The 20,756-nt window shown below is 47.6% G+C and overlaps 1 protein-coding gene across 4 annotated transcripts in view; it reads left to right on the forward strand.

Moving 5' to 3' along the window:
- Positions 1-8,286: 8,286 nt before the first annotated feature.
- Positions 8,287-20,756, forward strand: part of LOC101610963 (CREB binding protein) — a 153,955-nt gene continuing 141,485 nt past the window's right edge. For all 4 annotated transcript variants that reach the window (XM_045130127.1, XM_004652216.3, XM_045130128.1 and 1 more), the window contains exon 1: positions 8,287-8,417. In XM_045130127.1, coding sequence (XP_044986062.1) covers positions 8,333-8,417 — 85 coding nt within the window. In that variant the 5' untranslated portion in view covers positions 8,287-8,332. The remainder of the gene's footprint in view (positions 8,418-20,756) is intronic.

Consider the following 20,756-nt stretch of genomic DNA (forward strand, 5'->3'; position numbering starts at 1 on the left):
TTTTGAGACATGGTCTTCTGTAGCTAAGACTGGCCTTGATTTCACTAATGTAGGACGTGGTCTGGATTTTCTGACCCTCTTGCCTCTATTCCCAGATTCTGGGATTACAGGCATGCACCACCACAACTGGCTGACTTGTTAGAATTTTGCCCTCATCCACCACCAGCCTTCTCTGCCACCCTCCATTGCCTCCTGGCTCTTGGGGGACTCCCAGCCCAGGTGGGGGTGGACAGTAACAGTTATGAGCTTGTGCTAATTTGACTTCTGTTTTCCTTGAATCCCTTCAATGAGCTGGGTGTTTTTCTCCCCACTGCTTTGCATTGCTTGAAGGCAAAGTCAAAATCTGATGCTATCTTCTAACAAATTTAGAAAGGCAGAGCAAAGAACAAATTGCACCTAATCCTATGCTTTAAAAATGTTTCTGGGCTGGAGAGATGGCTTAGCGGTTAAGCGCTTGCCTGTGAAGCCTAAGGACCCCGGTTCGAGGCTCCATTCCCCAGGACCCACGTTAGCCAGATGCACAAGGGGGCGCACACGTCTGGAGTTCATTTGCAGTGGCTGGAGGCCCTGGCGGGCCCATTCTCCCTCCCTCTCTCTATCTGCCTCTTTCTCTCTCTCTGTTGCTCTTAAATAAATAAAAATAAAAACATTTTTAAAAAGTTTCTAAGCCCCTTGTGTCCCTTGGATCTCTTTTTGTTCAAAGAACATTTTTATTTATTTGAGAGAATGGCTCCAGCCACTTTTCTTGCATTTGCAAGAAAGCACCTCAAACTACTGAGCATCTTCCCAACTCCTAAATGGATTTTTGTTGTTCTTGTTTTGTTTTCGAAGTAGGGCTTCCCTCTAGCTCAGGCTGACCTGGAATTCACTACGTAGTCTCAGGGTAGCCTTGAACGCATGGCAATCCTCCGACCTCAGCCTCCCGAGTGCTGGGATTAAAGGCGTGCACCACCACGCCTGGCTCTAAATTGATTCTTGTTTTTGTTTTGTTTTTTTGAGGTAGGGTCTCGCTGTAGCCCAGGCTGACCTGGATTTCACTATGTAATCTCAGGGTGTCCTCAAACTCCCAGTGATCTTCTAGCTCTGCCTCCCGAATGCTGGGATTAAAGGTGCACTATTTTTAACAAAAGCAGTTTTGGAGCCGGGCGTGGTGGCACACGCCTTTAATCCCATCACTCAGGAGGCAGAGGTAGGAGGATCACTGGGAGTTGAGGCCATCCTGCCACTACATAGTGAAATCCAGGTCAGCCTGAGCTAGAGTGAGATACCTTGGGAAACCAACCAACCAAAGAAAAAGGCAGCTTTGGGGCTGGAGAGATGGCTCAGCGCTTGCCTGCAAAGCCTAGCGACCTAGGTTCAATTCCCCAGTACCCATATAAAGCCAGATGCACAAATGACATGTGCCTTCATGGAATATGCCTATTTGGAACTGATGTCAGCTGGGTGTGGAAGTGCATTCTTGAAGCAGGAGGATTATAGTAAATTATTTGGCTGAGCTACATATCAAGACCTTGTCTCAAAACAAAATAAAAATGTATATATGCCAAGAGTTTCTACTATATTCACAGAGTTGCACAACCATTACAATCACCACAGCCAAACTCAGAACACCATTTTATTTATTCATTTATTTATCTTGGTCTTCTGAGATAGGGACTTGCTCTAGCTCAGGCTGACCTGGAATTTACTATGTAGTCTCAGGGTGGCCTTGAACTCACGGTGATCCTCCTACCTCTGCCTCCCAAGTGCTGGAATTAAAGGTGTGCACCACCACGCCTGGCTCCAGAACATCTTTTTTTAAAAAAAATATTTATTGGGTTGGAAAGATGGTTTAGCAGTTAAGACACTTGCCTGCAAAGCCAAAGGACCCAGGTTCGATTCTCCAGGACCCACGTAAGCCAGATGTACAAGGTGGTGCATGTGTCTGGAGTTTGCATTGGCTGAAGGCCCTGGTGCGCCCATTCTCTCTTTCTACATCTTTCTCACTTAAATAAAAAATATACACTTAAAAATTGTTTATTAATTTGAGAAAGAAGCCGATGGAGAGGGAGAATGGACCTACCAGGCCTCTCTACTGCAGACTAACTCCCGATGCATGCACTACCTTGTGTATCTGACTTTATGCAGGTACTGAGGAATTGAACCAGGGTCCTTAGTCTTTGCAAGCAAGTGCCTTAAATGCTGAGCCATCTCTCCAGCCCTTTTTTTTTAAAAAAAAAATTACTGGGGCTGAACACATGGCTCAATAGTTAAGGTGTTTGCCTGAAAAAGCCTAAGGACCCATGTTCAATTCCCCAATACCCACATAAAGCCAGATGTACAATGTGGTGCATGTGTCTAGAATGTGTTTGCAATGGCTATAGGCTCTGGCATACCCATTCTATCTCTCTCTGTCTTTTCCCCTCTTTCAAATAAATAAATAAATATTTCAAAAATTATTTTATTTATTTGAGAGAGAGGGAGAAAGAGACAGGAAGAGGGAGGTATAGAGAGAATGGGTGCACCAGGGCCTCCAGCCACTGCAAATGAATCCATGCATGTACTACCTTGTACATCTGGTTTATGTGGGTACTGTGGAATTCAACCTGGGTTCTTAGGCTTCACAGGCAAGAGCCTTAAGTACCAACCCATCTCTTCAGCCCTTTTAACTATTATTATTTTTTAAATTATTATTATTATTTTGGTTTTTTGAGGTAGGGTTTCACTCTAGCCCAGACTGACCTGGAATTCACTATGTAGTCTCTGGGTGGCCTTGAACTCATGGATGATCCTTCTACCTCCCAAGTGCTGGGCTTAATGGTGAGGCTATAAGGAATATGAGGACCTCTTGCCATTGCAAATGAACACCAGAAACTTGTACCACACTTTGTGTTTGGTTTATGTGGATGGCTTGGGAATTGAATATAGGCTGCCATGCATTGAAAATAAGTGTCTTTGACTACTGAGCCATCTTTCCAGTCCCTCAGAACATCTTCATCACCAAAAAGAACCCCATCTCCTATAACTGTCATCTACAAGCCCCCCTCAAGCTCTGAGAACTATGAATCTCCCTATTGTCTCTGAACTTTCCTGTCCAGGGCATTTCGTATAGACAGAGTCATATGCTATGTGGTTTTCTGTTGCCTGTCTTCTGTGAACATGACTTCGGGTTTATTCATATTGTATTGTGTGATTCCTTTCCATGACCAAATACTACTCCACTGTTGGACAGGTTTATTCATTTATCAGTCAAATGAATTTTCTTCTCTCCCCTGCTTCCTCCTCCTCTTTGAGAGAGTCACATGTATCCCAGTCAGGCCTCTTAACAATGTAGCCTAGGATGACCTTGAACCTCTGATCCTCCTGCCTCCATCTTCCCTGTGCTGGGATTACAGATGTACACCATCAAATGAACCAGCCAAGGGTGGGCAGGCAAGATCTACTCCTCCACCCTTGTTTTCCTATCCATTTCTTTTTAATCCTTTTTCAAAGTGGTGGCTCATTCCAGCTCAGGCTGGCCTGGAACTCACTCTGTAGTTCCACAGTGGCTTTGAAATCACAGTGATCCTCCTACCTCTGCCCCTCCAAGTGCTGTGATTAAAGACATGTGTCATCATGTCAGGCTTTCCTATTCATTTCTGAGTACAGTGTTCTCTGATTAGACACGGACTGAAGGAAGAAGAAAAAAGAGGAAAAGCAGGTACCAGCAAGCACCAGAGGAGCTCATCAAAATGGTACAAGTGAGGGCTGGAGAGGTGGCTTAATGGCTAAGGCACTTGCCTGCGAAACCTAAGGACCCAGTTTTGACTCCCCAGAACTCACAAAAGCCAGATGCACAAGGTGGAGTATGTATCTGGAGTTCATTTGCAGTAGCTGGAGGCCCTAGTATACCCATTCTCTCTCTCTAAAATAAATAAAAAATACATTTTTTTAAATGGCCGGGGATGGTGGCGCATGTCTTTAATCCCAGTATTTGGTAGGTAGTGGTAGGAGGATTGCTACTGATCCTGAGATACATAGTGAATTCCAGGTCATCCTGGACTAAGACTACCTCGATCCCCTTCACCTCCCCCCCCACCAAAAAAAAAAAATGGTACAAGGGAGAAGAATGAGCTAGAAAAAATGGTGATGCACACCTTTAATCCCAGCACTCACTCGAGAGGCTGAGATAGGAGGATTGCGGTAAGTTTGATGTGTTTGAGGCCAGCCTGGAACTACATAGTGAGTTTCAGGTCCACCTGGGCCACAGTGATACCTTATCTCTCAAACAAACAAACAAAAAAAAAAAAAGAAGAAGGAAAAGAAAGAAAGGAAGGAAACAAAAACCCATCATAATAGGAGGAAAAGATCATGACATCAAAATAAGACTGATTGGGAGAGGGAGGGGATATGATGGAGAGTGGAGTTTCAAAGGGGAAAGTGGGGTGAGGGAGGGCATTACCATGGGATATTGTTTACAATTATGGAAGCTGTCAATAAAGATTTAAATTAAATTCAAAAAGAATGTAAGAGGTAAAAGGAAAAACAAACAAACATACATTCCTGGAAGCAGGTGTGCTTTAGGATGTCTGAAGAACTATGATCCAGACCATGTGTCCCATGCCAACTCTGACTCATTGGGATTGGGTCCCTCAGCCTTCTCTTTTGTAAAATGGAGTGTGACTTAATGCCAAAGCTGCTCACAAGCAAGGTGATGGTTCAGAGTTATGGGCACCCTTCTTGGCCATCTACTGAGGAGGGGATGAATGATGTTATAAATTCCCTTGGGAAAGGCCCCAGCTAAGAATTCTAGCTGGATGGACGCCACGTCCACTCTATGGATGAGTGCCTGGTAGTGTGGGTCCACTCTTACCCGCTTGGATGCCTCCAGGACTAAGAGGACCTGACAATGCGTCTTATTCAAGCATCAAATTTACAAACCTACTTTAAAAAATATTTTATTTATTTACAAGAAGACAGAGATTGAGACAGAATGGTCATGCAAAGGTCTCTAACCACTGCAAACAAACTCCAGATTCATGTGCCACTTTTTTTGTTTGTTTGTTTTTTTGAGGTAGGGTTTCATTCTAGGCCAGGCTGACCTGAAATTCACTATATAGTCTCAGGATGGCCTTGAGCTCATGGTGATCCTCCTACCTCTCCCTCCCAAGTTCTGGGATTAAAGGTGTGAACCACCATGCCTGGCACATGTGCCACTTTGTGCATCTGGCTTTATTATGGGTACTGGGCAATCAAATCCAGGTTGTTAGGCTTTGCAGGCAAGTGCCTTAACCACTGAGCAATCTCTCTAGCCACAAACCTACTTTCTGGACAGCACCATAACCCTGACCAAAACCAAGTCCTTACCATCAACGGGCACACCCGTGGCGAGACAGCCATCCAGTGCAGTGTTCACATACAGCAGTTCTGCCTCCGTGTCATTCTGTGATTCCATGTATTTCCCACCTATCCTCTGCAGATGGACTTGAATATGCTGGTTATGGCTTGTTATTTAAAGTCCTCAAATAGAGTATATAGACATTTCTTTATGCTTTGCTTAGGGAGTTAGTACAGCAGCTATACCCTTGGGAAATTCTCAGAGATATTAGATGAATAAATAAAAACATGAATGAATTGGAAAAAACAACACCCTTACAGAGTGTATTATATTCCCACTGTGAATTTGCCCAGAAATTATTTACTGGGTCTTGGAGGATGAATTAGAGTTTACCAAGGACACATATTATTAGCATTGGCAATGGAATTTGCAAAAATATTAAAGTGGGCCAGGCATGGTGGTGCACACCTTTAATCCCAGCACTCTGGAGGCAGAGGTAGAAGGATCACCCTGAGTTGGAGGCCACCCTGAGACTCTGTAGTGAATTCCAGGTCAGCCTGGACTAGAGTGAGACCCTACCTCGAAGAACCAAAAAAATTAAAGTGGTCCGAATGATGGGAGCTACCTAGTGGATGAGTGGGTGTGAGATGTTGATTGTGACCTGAGTGATGAAGATAATGGACAGATGTAACATGGATGGTAGGTCAAGTTTTGAATAGTGTAAGTATGAAAAACAGACTCACCTGGGCTGGGGAGATGGCTTAGTGATTAAGGTGCTTGCCTGCAAAGCCCAAGGACCCAGGTTCGATTTCTCCAGGACCCACATAAGCCAGATGCACATGGTGGAGCATGCATCTAGAGCTCATTTGCAATGGCTAGGGGTCCTGGCATGCTCATCTCTCCCTCTCTCTCAAATAAATAAAATATTTGAAGATTAAAAAAAAAAAGACTCACTCAATCCTGACACTGGGAGACAATCACTGCATGTGTGTAAATATGTGTGTGTACACATGTCGTGTTAACAGATTCCACTTAAGTGAGAAGTTACCCCTGTAGCCACAGGATGGGACCACGCTGCAAGGCACTGGGGGCGGCGGCGTGGAGGAGTCCAGGTAAGGACTTGGGGAGACTGGTAGCATCGTGGGCGGAGAGGGAGGAGCCCGTGTGACTCACAGGTTTCTGGTTTAGGAAACAGGTGTGCTGGCGATACCTTAAAGATAAGGACCTGGGATGAAGGTGGCAAGTTTTGAGAGGCAGATATTTTAGTGGGGAAAACTTAGTTTTTCAGAGTTTGGGGCGGGCAGTGACTGTCTCCCCGTGATCCCACCCCTGACTGGGCGCTTGGTGACAGCCTGGGTGGTGATCAGCGGCAGGATGTACCCCCGGGGCCTCGAGGCAGGTCCTGGGGGTGGGGGGACTCCGTGTAGACGCGCTCTCCGCCCCCGTCTTTCGGGTGACCGTGTTGGTCCTGACCCCGCGGCCATGGACTTGGGAGCCGGGGTGCTCAGGAGCCTCGCAGGCCCTTCTCTGCAGTCGGAGAGGGCGAGGGCTTGAATTTCCTCCCTCGCTGACCTTGGGGAAGTTGCTGGGCCCCTTTCTGCCTCAGTTTCCCCGTCGACACGCACTCCTCCGAGGGTGAACCGAAACCTGCAGAGGCCCCTTCACCGGCACGGGGAGCGGGCAAGCGGCGCGGTCTGGGCTGGAGGGGAGCAGGGCGGTCTCCCAGTCCGATGTCACCCGGGGAAGCTAGCGAGCCGGTGGCCAGGAGAAGGGGCTCCAGCGGGACGGGCGGGCCCGGGCGGGCGCCGACTCCGCGCCCGAGGGAGGGGGCCCGGCTCCAAGGCAGGCCGTGCCCCGCGCGAGCGCAGGCCGGGGCCCCGACCTCCGTCAGGACCGAAGCGCCGGCGACTCGCTTTCCGCGTCCCTCACGTCTCGTCAGGCCGGGCCCGGCGGCGCCGCAGCCCCGCGGGCTCACGCACGGCCGCCGGGCGCCTTCGCGCGCTGCTCCCGAACGTCCTCGGCTTTTTCCGGAGCGGCCGGCGCAGGTGGAGGAGGCGGGGCGGGGGCCGTGCGTGGTGACGCCGCGGGGGGTGACGCACCGGCGTGCCCCGCCCCCTCCCCCTCCCCGTTCAGGCTCTGGAAAGAGAAGAAAAAAAACTTTCTTTTTTTTTTTAATTGAGGAATCAACAGCCGCCATCTTGTCGCGGACCCGACCGGGGCTTCGAGCGCGATCTACTCGGCCCCGTCGGTCCCGGGCCGCACAACCGCCCGCGCACCCCGCTCCGCCCGGCCGGCCCGCTCCACCCGGCCCTCGGCGCCCGCCCCGGGCGGCCCCGCTCGTCTCTCGGCTCGGCCTCCCGGAGCCCGGCGGCGGCGGCGGCGGTGTCCGCGGCGGCGGCGGCGGCGGCGGCGGCAGCGGCGGCGGCGGCACGGGGTGGGGGGGGCCGCGGCGCGGCGGCGGCGGCGGCCCCGCTCGGCGCATTGTTTTTCTTTACGGCGGCAGCGGCGGGCCGCGGGCCAGCGGCGGAGCCCGGAGCCCCTTGGTCGTCGGGCCGCGGGCGAATTCATTAAGTGGGGCGCGGGTTGGGGGGGGGGGAAGCGAGCAAGGCGGCGGCGGCGGCGGCGGCGGCACCATGTTCCCGGGCGCCGCCTGAGCCATCGGGGCCGGGCGCCGTCGCTGCCAGCCGGGCCCGGGGCGGGTGGGGGGGAACGACAGCCGGACCTCCGGGGGACGGCCCCGGCCGCGGAGTGTCGCGCTCGGGAGGCGGGCAAGGGGCATGAGGGGGCTGCGGCCGGCGGCGGTGGCGGCGGCGGCGGCAGCCGGGGGCGGGCGGTGAGCGCTGCGGGGCGCTGTTGCTGAGGCTGAGATTTGGCCGCCGCCTCCCCCACCCCGGCCTGCGCCCTCCGCGGCCCGGCCCGCGCTCCTGCGTTCGCTCGCTCGCTCGCTCGCACGCTCACCTCGCTCGCAGCCGCCGGCCCGCGCCGCCCGCCCGCCCGTCCGCCCGCGCTCGGGGCTGTTTCCACGAGCAGGTGAAGATGGCCGAGAACTTGCTAGACGGACCGCCCAACCCGAAGCGAGCCAAACTCAGCTCTCCCGGCTTCTCGGCGAATGACAGCACAGGTGAGGCTCGAGGCTTGGGGCGGGGGGTGGGAAGGAGGGCACCCGGCGCGCTGTCACCGCCGGTCGCGGGCAGGGGAAGGGGAAACGGGGGTCTCGGAGACCGTCCCCAAAGTGCTGCTTCCCCGGCGGGGTCCGGCCCCTCCTCGAGGCCGGCGGCCGGGAAGCTCCCCAGGAGCAAAAGTGAAGCGCGGGGGCGCGGCCGGGAGTCCGCACGCGTGGCCGGCTGGGATGACAGCAAGAGGGGGCCCCTGGAGGGCTGGAGGCGCCGAGTGCGGCGGACAGGGAGCCCGAGCTCCCTGGACGGGCCACTAAAGTGCTCGCTCTGCAAGTCGGAGGACGCGGGCCACCGGCTTGTGAGTTGCGACTCAGTGAGAAGTTTCTTGGATTGTGTTACACACACACACACACACACACACACACGTTATTTAGAAACTCTTGGTTCTTCATTTAACTTTCTTTTTTCTTTTTTCTGCTGACCTTTCTCAAACCCCCAGAGTTCATTAGCCAAATGTCTTCAGTTTGTTGTGGCGTGTTTCATTTACATAGGTAACTTTAAAAGAAAGTTAGATAGCAGACTTTCTTTCTAAAGGCCATTTGGGCTCCAGGCTTATTTTGATCTTGCATTGGTTTTACAGTGGAGATGTACAGAAATTATGGGAAGAATTACAGTTTCTAAACAACAAAAAAAATTATCAGGCTACTGACTGAATCAATCTCTCCCCCCCCCCCCCATTAAAACAGCTTCCCTGGAAACTTTCTTAAGTGATCATATCCAGTTCTCCCAAGAGTTTTCTCTGCATTCAGTAATGCTGGGTTCTTCTGGACTGATTTATGGTGACGTTACCGACTCTGTGTATTTCCTCTTTTGAGTCTCCTTTGCAGTAAAAACTTGTGCGCTGCCGGGAACAATGCCGGCTCAGCGCAGCTAGCGTTCCTCCCTTACAGTCTTATAGCGGCATCTGAAAATTAGTTTCTGATGAATGGGTCCAAATCAAATTACATTGTTGCCTTCAGATTTGCGCTAGACACAGCCGTTCCACTTGTGGAATTATTTCTATGATTGAGCACCCGTGTAGAAAAAAATTTTAAAAACACCCAAATCTGTTGAAACAAAACTTGAATTTTGTGGTTAGTTTGAATACTGTTCCTGGAATCCTGTTGTGAAAGGAGATGTGTAACATTAGTGTACAAATAAGAGACGATTAAATTCTTTTTTCAAGGTGATTCTTGTTAAGTTAAAATTTCCTAGGCAGTGGGAAGGTGTAAATCTCAGGTATAGAAAAATCATTAATTTTTTTGTTGTTGTTTGGGAAATAGGGTCTCACTGTAGCCCAGGCTGACCTGGAATTCACTGTGCAGTCTTAGGCTGGTTGGTGTCAACTCATAGTGATTCTCCTACCTCTGCCTTCCAAGTGCTGGGATTAAAGGTGTGTGCCACCACACCCAGCTAATAATGATTTTTTAAAAAAGTTGATTATTGCCATTAATTTTATAAAATCAGTTAAGTGAAATAAGACGCAGAAACAATAATTTTAAGGGCTCTTCTGCAGAACAGATCTCCTTTGCTTTTGTAATCTTGTCATGTTTGAGTGAAAAGACTAATTACATGAAATGTATACTATACCAAACAAGTTCAGCTTTGAAGCTTGTTTTCTGAATCAGTAACTTGAATAATTTTTCAGCTTTGGTATTACTGAATGAAAGTTTTATAGAGTCTGTCTAAAAAGCAGAAAACACAACAATTTATTATTATATTATATTATTGTATATATCCAGCTATTTCCAAGATGGGGCCCAAATGATAGCTTCTGTGGGTAGTTTCTGTTATTGGATGGTCAGATACATCCTATGCTGTAATCACAGCAGAGCTTTATCAGAAAGGACTTTCCACGTTTAACCACTTTGTTTGCCTTCCCTTTCCAGTTTTTACCCAGCAGCACTTCTGCTTTTCCAGTATAAAAATGTCAAAAAGTAAGATTTTTTAGATGTTTTAATTTATTGTTATTTATGAGAGAGAGAAAGAAAGAAGTAGATAAAGAGAGAATGGACACACTAGGGCCTCCAGCCACTGCAAACTCCAATGCATGTACCATCTTGACCATCTGGCTTTATGTGGGTACTGGGGAATCGAACCTGGGTCCTCTGGCTTTACCGGCAAGTGCCTTAACCACTAAGCAATCTCTCCAGCCACCAAAAGTAAGTTTTTTTTTAATAAAATTTATTTATTTATTTGAGAGAAAGAGGAAGATAAGAGAATGGGTGCCCTAGGGCCTCTAGCCAATGCAGATGAACTTGAGGTGCATGTACCCTCTTATGTGGGTACCAGGGAATCAAACCTTGTTCCTTAGGCTTGTGCAGACAAGTGCCTGAACTGCTAGGCCATCTCTCCAGCCCAAGAAAGTAAGATTTTAATGGTTTTGATTTACGTGACCCAAAGAATAAAATGATGACCATATCTGAGTCTTCTATTACATGTAATATCATCATGTTACCATGAAAGACTGTATTAGTGTGGACTGCTAAGGAAGGGGGAATTATTATTGAATATGTCAAACAAGGTGAAACCTTGCCTGGAGTAATCTGAAGGATATATATTAAACAAATGAATGGCTAACATATTTACCTTAACTTCATTTAAAGGAGTGAAGGCATTTGGCTGGATGGGACAGAGACGTAAGAATAACATTCTCCAGGAATTCAGTCTTTTTTTTTTTTTTAAGTTGCATCTCAGGCTTTCAGAAGAAGGCACTAGTGTGCTGTTTTAATTTGGACATATTAAATGAAAAAGGTTTCCAAACACACCAGACTATATACTGATAATCCAAAGTACTCACTTTTTTTTTGTTTGTTTGTTGTTTTTGGTTTTTTGAGGTAGGGTTTCACTCTAGCTCAGGCTGACCTGGAATTCACTATGTGGTCTCAGGGTGGCCTCGAACTCACAGCAGTCCTCCTACCTCTGCCTCCCGAGTGCTGGGGTTAAAGGCGTGCGCCACCACACCTGGCTCCAAAGTACCCACTTCTTATAAAGGGTGCCAAGAAGACTGAGAAATTGGGCTGAGGAGGGAGCAAAGTGTATGTACTGAGCATAAGATTAAGTTTGAGAGGGGTCCCTGTGCCTGGGAAGATAAAAGGAGAGGGAGCAGACTGCCTTAGAGCCCGAGAAACAAGAGTGGTTTGGACTGCTGTGACAGGCAGGACACATCTTTGGGGACTGGCCTGTGAAGCCATTAGTGCTGGTGAGGTATATTTGTGCCTGTGGTAGTGGGTGGAGGAGAGAGTGGCCCTGATGTTGGGGCGCTTACCAGAGAGAATGCTGCCTACCATGCACATGCAGCCACCAAGGAGAGTGCCCATGCATACATAAACCACTCCACTAGGGGCCAGGCAGCATCTGACTGATGGATGCATGGTCACCAGTGACAGACAGTTGTCCCCTAAGGTGAGGGCGCTCATACAAGGTTACCAGAAGGAAGGAATGTATCCCAAAGGAGAGCAGTGGGAGGAGGAGGCCCCACTGACCAGGCTGCTCTGAAGTGGTACATAGTTTGATGGACTCAGACATTACTGAAGTAGCGTTTTCCTTGTTTCGTGTTGAATCCGTAAACACTTTGTCACAGGCTCAGTCTTCTTGGCACCCTTTATAAGAAGTGGGAACTTTGGACTTAGTGTTACCAATATATAGTTGGTGTGGGTGTTAGAAACTTTCTCACTTCATATGTCCGTATTAAAAGAGCATACCAGTGCCTTTCACCACTGAGGGTTCTTGATGAAACAGTGTAAGAGAAATAAATATCTGGGCAAGAAGTAGACTTTTTTTTTATGGTGGGGGTGGAGGGTGGGGCTTCAAGGAAAGGTCTCATTCTAGCCCAGGCTGACCTGGAACTCATTCTGTAGCTCTAGGTCAGCCTTGAACTCATGACAGTTCTTCATGCTTGGCAAGGCTTGCTGTCTCTTTAGTTCACACTGGACTGGAGTTTGCTGTGGAGCCCAGGCTGGTTTTGAAGTCAGGATCCTTCTGCCTCAGCCTCCCAAGAACTGATATCAAGGCATCCATCACCGCACTCACTGATTTGGGCTTTATTTTGGCAAACTTTATTATAGTGTACAACAAATAGACTAAAAAGGTTTTTATTTTATTATTTATTTTGCTTATTTTATTCATTTGATAGAGGAGAGAATGGGTGTGATGGAGCCTTCAGCTGCTGCATATGAACTCCACATGTATGTGCATCTGGCTTATGTGGATCCTGGGGAATTGAACTTGGGTCCTTTGGCTTCGCAGGCAAGTGCCTTAACTGCAGCTAAGCCATCCCTGTAGCCCTAAAAAGTTTTTTTTTTTTTTTTTTTGTGTGTGTGTGTGTGTGTGTGTGTTTCGAGGTAGGGTTTCACTTCAGCTCAGGCTGACCTGGAATTGTTTATGTAGTCTCAGGGTGGCCTCAAACTGATGGTGATCCTCCTACCTTTGCCTTCAGAGTGCTGGGATTAAAGGCGTGTACTACCACGCCTGGCATTTTTTTTTTTTAATTTATTGAGAGAAGGAGGGAGGGAGAGAAAGAGAGAATGGGCATGCCAGGGCTTTCAGCCACTGCAAACAACTCCAGACACATGTGCTATCTTGTGTATCTGGCTTACGTGGGTCCTGGTTAATCAAACCTGGGTCCTCTGGCAGGCAAGCGCCTTCCTTAACTGCTAAGCCATCTCTTCAGCCTAACTAAGAAGTTTTTAAAACTACTTTCTGAAATTTGAACATGGGATTAAGTTTCAGTGCTATGACCCTAACTCTGGTTTCAAATCTATGATCCTCTTGCCTCAGCCTCTTGAGTACTGGGATTATGAACATGCACATAACTCAACAAAAAGTTTTCAAGAACAGTTTCACTGTATCGCTGAGGCTAGTACTGAGCTCTTGGGCTCTTTGGAGGGCTTGCCTCAGCTTCCCAAAGAGCTGTGATCACTTTAAGTGCAATAAAGGAAAGTGGGGGTAGGGGGAGAGAGAAAGAAAGAATGTATTTTTTTCGAGGTCAGTCTCACTCTAGCCCAGGCTGACTTGGAACTCACTCTAGTCCCAGGCTGACCTCAAATTTAGGGCAGTCCTCCTACCTGTGCCTCTGGAGAGCTGGGATTAAAGGCATGCTTCACCATTTCTGGAGAGAAGTACATTTACTTTTTATTTATTTATTTTATTTGTTTGTTATTTTGAGGTAGGGTCTTGCTCTAGCCAAGGTTAACCTGGAATTCACTAGTCTCAGGCTGGCTTTGAACTCAGAGCGATCCTTCTACCTTGGCCTCCGAGTGCTGGGATTAAAGCATGTGCCATCATACCTGGCCTATTTAATTACTTTTTTTTAAAACAAAAATTTGATTTATTTGCAAGGGGGAGAGATATGAATAAGAATGAGAATGTGTGGGCTTCCCAGTGCCTCAAGCTGCTGCAAATGGAACTCCAGATGCATTGCCACTTTGTGCATCTGGCTTTACATGGGTACTGGGGAATCAAACCAGGGTTGTTAGGCTTTACAGGCAAGTGCCTTAACTGTTGAGCCATCTCTCCAGCCCCTATATTTAAAAAATATTTTTATTATTAGTTGGGTGTGCTGACGATGCCTTTAATTGCAGCACTGGGGAGGCAGAGGTAGGAGGATCACCATGAGTTCAAGGCCACCCTGAAACTACATAGTGAATTCCAGGTCAGCCTGAGCTAGAGTGAAACCCTACCACAGAAAAACAAAAACAAAAACAAACAAAAAAATTGCAAGCAGAGAGAGGGAGAGAGAGAATGAGAATATGAATAGGCATGCCAAGGCCTCTTGCCACTGCAAATGAACTCAAAAGTGAATGGGCCACTTTGTGCATTTACATGGACACTGGGGAATCAAACCCAGGAAGTCAGGCTTTTCAAGCAAGGTCTAACACTGAGCCCCAGAAGTATAAAGAAACTTGTGGATACAATTAGCCATTAACATGTGGTCTGTGAGGTACCTCCCCACCCCCACCATCAGGTAGGGTCCCACTGTAGCCTTGCTGACCTGGATCTCATTCTGTAATACAAGGCTGCCCTTAAACTTACTGTGATCCTCCTGCCTCTATCTCCAGGGTTCAGGGTTTAAAGGCATGTGCCACTGTGCCAGGCCTTATATAGTAATTTTATAGGTTTATGTGTGTTCTGGGGATTGAACTTGGGTCTTCATGCTTGCAAGGCAAGCACTTTACCAACCGAGCTTGCTTTCCAACTTTTATGCAATACTTTAAATATTTGTTTATATTTATTTGCGAGGTGGGGAGGGAGAAAAGGCATGCCGGGGCCTTCAGTTGCTGAACTCCAGAATGCTACTGTGCATCTGGCTTTATGTGGGTACTGAAGAGTTAATTTAGGTCATTGGTTTTGCAGGCAAATGCCTTAGCCACTGAGCCATATCTCTAGCCCTTTATGCATAACTTTATTTTTGTTTGTTTGTTTTTTGGTTTTTCAAGGTAGGGTCTCACTCTAGCACATGCTGACCTGGAATTCACTGTGTAGTCAACAGGGTGGCTTTGAACTCATGGCGATCCTCTGTCTGCTCCCCAGTGCTGGGATTAAAGGTGTGTGCCACCACGACTGGCTTATGCAGTTCTTTAAAAAATAATTTTATTCACTTATTTGAGTAAGAGAGAGAACATGAGCCAGCCAGGGCCTCTTGCTACTGTAACCAAACACCAGACCTGTGTGCCACTTTTGGTAACCACAATTGGTTTTAGGTGGGTACTGAGGAATCAAACACAGGCTGACAGACTTTGTAAACAAGTTCCTTTAATGGCTGAGCCATCTCCCCATATGCAGTATTTTGTGTATCACAGTGCTCTTCTCCAAGCTGTCTCAGCGTGATCCTACATTGTTGATAGGATGTGAAGAGAATTGGCATGACTGCTGTTTTCTAGGTGAAGAGCCCAGTTTGAGGGAGATGACTTGCCGAACCAGTAGACTGAACCAAATATCGATGGTCAAAGTGAGAGTTGTATGTTTTTATTTTGTAAATCTGCACGTATGGAAAATGTGCTTGAGTCATGGACTATGTTGCTTGCCAGGTCTCCGTAGCAGTGAATTAAAGCCCTGTGCAGGCCTATGGCGCACACTCCTATAGTCCCAGCACTCAAGAGCCTAAGACTGGAGGGTTACCATGAGTTTGAGGCTCGTCTACGTCATGTAGTGAGTTTCAGGCCATACTGGGCTACAGAGTGAGATTCTGTTCCAGAAAACCACACACCCACAAAACCCTATGCTGGAAGTTTAGAGCCAGTTTAGGAAGTGGGGGAAGGGGAAGCAAGCAGAGAGTATTGGTCCCACACCTTTCCCTTTGGTTGTGGTGTTAACTTTGCTCCAGGCTGATGAGTTCATGTTCTTGTTTATTGCAGGACATTTCTGAGAAATGGTAGTTCTTCTACCTCATTATCAAGTCTTGGCTAAATAGGAAGTAAGTGTAAACAAATATTTTATTATTTATTTATTTGACAGAGAGAGAGAAATGAGTGTGCCAGGGTTTCCAGCCACTGTAAATGAGCTCCAGATGTGTGCGCCCCCTTGTGCATCTGGCTAACTTGAATCCTGGGAAATCAAACCTGGGTCCTTTGGCTTTGCAGGCAAACACCCTAACCACTAAGCCATCCCTCCAACATTTCTTTTGGTTTTTCTTTTTTAAAATATTATTTATATATTTGACAGAGAAAGAGGGAGGCAGAGAGGGAGAGAATGGGTGCGTCACTGCAAACAAACTCCAGATGTGTGTGCCACCTTGTGCATCTGGCTAACGTGGGTCCTGGGGAATTGAACTTGGGTCCTTTGGTTTTGCAGGCAAATGCCTTAACTGCTAAGTCATCCCTCCAGCCTCCCCCCCCCTTTTTTTTGAGGTAGGGTTTCACGCTAGCCCAGGCTGACCTGGAACTCACTATGTAGTCTCAGGGTGACCTTGAACTCACAGCAGTCCTCCTACCTCTGCTGGAATTAAAGGAGTGCACCACCACACCTGGCAAAAGTTGAGACTTTTATGCTCATGCTTGTCAAAACAAAACAGAAGGTAAGAGGTCTTTATTTGGATTTTTCATTATAATTCTAAATGTAAACTACATGAAATAAAATCATTGTGATATTAAAAAAAATGAGACTGGAGTAACTAGGAGAAGGATGAGAACGGGCTTCACTGAGAGTTTTTTAGGGGTAATGATGGACCAGTGTGAATCATCCAAGGGGCCCTTAGAGAACAGAAGTTTGCTATTCAAATTTGAGGTAGAATCTCATTTGGCCCAAGCTGGCCTTGAATTCCCAATCCTCCTGCTTCCACCTCTCCAAAACTGAGATTATAGACATGTGCCACCATGGCCTGTTTGATTCAATAACTAATTCTTTCTTTTCTTTCTCTTTTATCCTTTCCCTCTTTCCCTTCCTCCCTCTCTCCTGCCCTCCCTCCCTTCCTTTTCCTTCCCTTTCCCTTCCTTTCTCCATCTTCCCTTCCCTTCACTCCCCTCCCCTCTCCCTTCTTTCTTCCTTCCTTTGGCCTTACCTTCTTCCCTCCCTTTCCTCCCTTCCACTTTGAGTTTTTGGCTTTACATGAATACTGGAGAATTGAACCCCAGGCCTTACAAGCAAGTGCCTTTAACCACTGAGCCATCTTCCTCACTCCCAATTCTATTAATTTTTTTTTTCCAGGTAGGGTCTTATTATATCCCAGACTGACCTGGAATTCACTGTGTAGTCTCGTGGTGGCTTCAGACTCAAGAGTTATCCTCTTACCTCTGCCTCCTGAGGGCTGGGATTAAAGGCCTATGCCACCATACCGTACTAATTCTGTAATTGTTTTGTTTTGTTTTGATGTAGGGTTTCAGTCTAGCCTAGGCTGACCTAGAATTCACTATGTAGTCTCTGGTGGCCTTCAACTCAAAGTGATCCTCCTACCTCTGCCTCCAGCGCCCCGGGAGTGCTGGGATTAAAGGCGTGTGCCACCACACCCGGATAATTCCGTAATTCTTTTTTTTTTTTTTCCTGAGGTAAGGTCTCACACTAGCTCAGGCTGAACTGGAATTCACTGTGTAGTCTCAGGTTGGCCTCAAACTCGTGGCGATCCTTCTACCTCTGCCTCCGAAGTGTTGGGATTAAAGGCTTGGGCCATCACGCCCAGGTAATTCTGTAATCTTTATTTTTCAAGGTAGGGTCTTACTCTAGCTCAGGGTGGCCTGGAACTCACAGGCAATCCTCCTAACTCCGCCTCCCTAGGAGGCAGGGATTAAAGGTGTGCACCACCATGCCTGCCCTGTAATTCTTAATTTAGCAGTTAAGGCGCATGCCTGCGAAGCCTAAGGAGCCAGGCTCAATTCTCCAGGTTCCATTGAAGCCAGATGCACATGGTGACACGTGTCTGGAATTAGATTGCAGTGGCTAGAGGTCCTGGCGCATCCATTCTCACTCTCTCCCCCTCCCTCTCTGTCTCTAATAAGTATAAAAAAGATATGAGAGCTCATGAAAATACCTACCTGACAAGATTCATACACACACACACACACACACACACACACACACACACACAGTGAAGTGACTTATAAAAGAACTGAGGGAGTTGGAGAGATGTTTGATGGGCAAACTGCTTGCTGTGCATGGAGGACTTGAGTTCTTACTCCCAGCTCCATGTAAAAATGCCAGGCGTGGTAGCATGCACCTGAGATCTTAGTGGTAGGGAGGCAAAGGCTGGTGAGCTAGCTTTTCTAGTTGAATCATTAAGTCCTGAGTTAGAAAGGGGCTGTCTCCAGATAAGACATAGAGCAATACTGGATGTCCACCTGTTCCCCCCCCCACACACACACTCGCATGCGTATCTATGCGCCTACCAGCTTACGAACTTGAACTTGCATAGACAGGCATGCAAACTACACACATGCATGCAAAAAGGAACTGAGACTTATTCCTGCAATTGGAAGTTGGTTGTTACTCTCTTTTACACTTTTGACTTCTGTCATTGTAATTTAGTCATAAAGTATGCTGATTTAGTGTTTTTACTTTATGTATTTGAAAAACAATGGTTAAAAATGGTGGGGGGAATGGCCAAAGTGCCTGTCTTTGTTAATATGACATGTACCTTTTTGTGGATTCATAAAGATTTTGCAAGCACTCAGGTTTAGTTCTTGGGGTCACATTAGAATAGTTTTGATCTTACTAAGACTAGTACTTGGAGTTTTTTTTCAAGAAATTAGAGGGCATACTGAGTGGTATTTCTAAAAAACAGGCTTTGTGCTCTAAGGAGATTGGAGTCAAGGTGCCAGCTTCCCAGAGCCTAGGTGTGCTGGTGGGCACTGTGAGCCCTCAAGAGGGTATGGGCTACACTATTCCCTCTTCTCGTTAGCACTAGGACCCTACCCTTTATGTAATATATTGATCAGTAAACTGTAACAGACCAGAGGACATAGTTCTGGTTTTGTGGGCCATCCATCTCTTGTTGCATCTACTCTGCCCTGCTATTTTGGCAAGAAAGTAACCATAGATAGTGTGTGTAAGTAGCCATAGATTGTGCATGTGTGTGTGTGCGCATGTGAACGAATGAGCCTGACTGTCCTCCATTAAACTTTAGTATAAAAATTAGCCTTCAGGGAATTTGTGCAGGAGCCACAGCATAGTGACCCTGATGTGGCATGGCAGTCAATACCCTTGGGAGCTCTGGTCTGCCCTGACTGTTCCCAGCTGGACACAGCACTGGCATGGGTCCTCTGATCCCTGCTGCAGCTGCCCTGGTCAGTGACCTGGAGGAGAAGCCCGCCTGAGCAGGGGTGGGCGAGTGCTTGAAGAGTTCAGTAGGAGCCTCCCCCACTGTTGGCTCGCTCTTTTCTGTAGCACCTCACTGTGAGGCAGCTTACGAAAGCTAGGTAACTTCATCACACGGCTCGTCGTTGCTCTTTTGCTGACCGCTTGTTCTTGCTGACCCTGGTAGCTGCCATAGCATGCCCATCCCTGCTTCTGTGTGGCAGCCCTCAGTGACCCCCTTTCCTGTGAGCCTGGAGGGCAAGCAGCCCTGCTGGAGCTGGTGGACATTTCCCACAGCCACCTTCATGGCACGGGGCACATGGCAGAGGGAGGCTTTGTGGCACAGAAGGCCCTCGGGAAATACTTGAGGCAGTAGGTGAGGGAATACGCAGTTCTGCCCTTGAAAATTTAAAAGTTTTCTCCTACAACTCTACTTTTCCCCTGCTTGTCACCACTTGTTGGGTCTGTTCTTTGTTTCCTTAATTCTGGGTTTCATACCTAGGTACTCTCCCTAGTCAGTCAGTGATCAGCCCAGCTGGTGAGCTAGCCAGGTTTGGGACAGGTTATATCAACTCTTTAACCTCAGTTTTCTCATCTCTAACATGGAGATGGTAATGATTCCTGTTTCAGGGTATCTGAGAGCAGACAGGGTGATGTCTAGAAAGTACCTGGTCTGGAGGAAGTGCTCAGTGAACAGGGGCTGGCACTGTGGCTACCAGGGAACATGGATGTGCCTTGTCCTCATAGGATTTATGGGAGTGCTGATCTGCTTAGAGACCTGCTTGTACAATAGCTGCGTGCATGCGTCCTTAGAGGCTCGTGGGCTTGCACTTCTGTGGTGCAGTTCTTCCCAGGACACATAGCCAGAAACTCTGCGGTTAACACGGTTGGTTTTGCCTCCCTTTCTACTTTGTTTTAAAAAGCAGAAACATGGGGCTAGAGAAATGGCTCAACAGTTAGGGTGCTTGCCCGTAAAGCCTAACAACCCTAGTTTGATTCCCCAGTACCCACGTAAAGCCAAGTGCGCAAAGTGGCACATGCACCTGGAGTCCATTGGCAGTGGCTGGAGGCCCTAGTGTCCCTACTCCTCTGTCTCTGCTGGGCGTGGTGGGGCCCACCCTTAATCCCAGCACCCAGGAGGCACAGGTAGGAGGATCACTATGAGGCCAGCCTGAGACTACACAGTGAATTCCAGGTCTCAGCCTGAGGTAGAGTGAGATCCTACCTGGAAAAACCAAAACCAAAACAGAAACATTACCATGAAATTTTAAAATTGAAAAAAGTTAGGGGCGGGAAATATGACTTAGTGGTTGAAGGGTTTGCCTGTAAAGACAAAGGATCCAGGTTTGATTCTTCAGGACCCACGTAAGCCAGGTGCACAAGGGGCCGCATGCATCTGGAGTTCATTTGCAGTGGCTGGAGGCCCCTGGTGCGCTCATTCTCTCCCTCTCTTTCTTTCAAATAAATACATACATTTTTTTTAAAAGAAAAAAACTACATCGCATGTTCAGAAAACTTGTTAATTTTCAAGCTTATTTTGTGGACTGTTTAAGCAACAAATGAATATGTGGTAATGTCGCTTA

This window comes from Jaculus jaculus, chromosome 11 (assembly GCF_020740685.1).
Source record: "Jaculus jaculus isolate mJacJac1 chromosome 11, mJacJac1.mat.Y.cur, whole genome shotgun sequence".
Classification (NCBI taxonomy): domain Eukaryota; kingdom Metazoa; phylum Chordata; class Mammalia; order Rodentia; family Dipodidae; genus Jaculus; species Jaculus jaculus.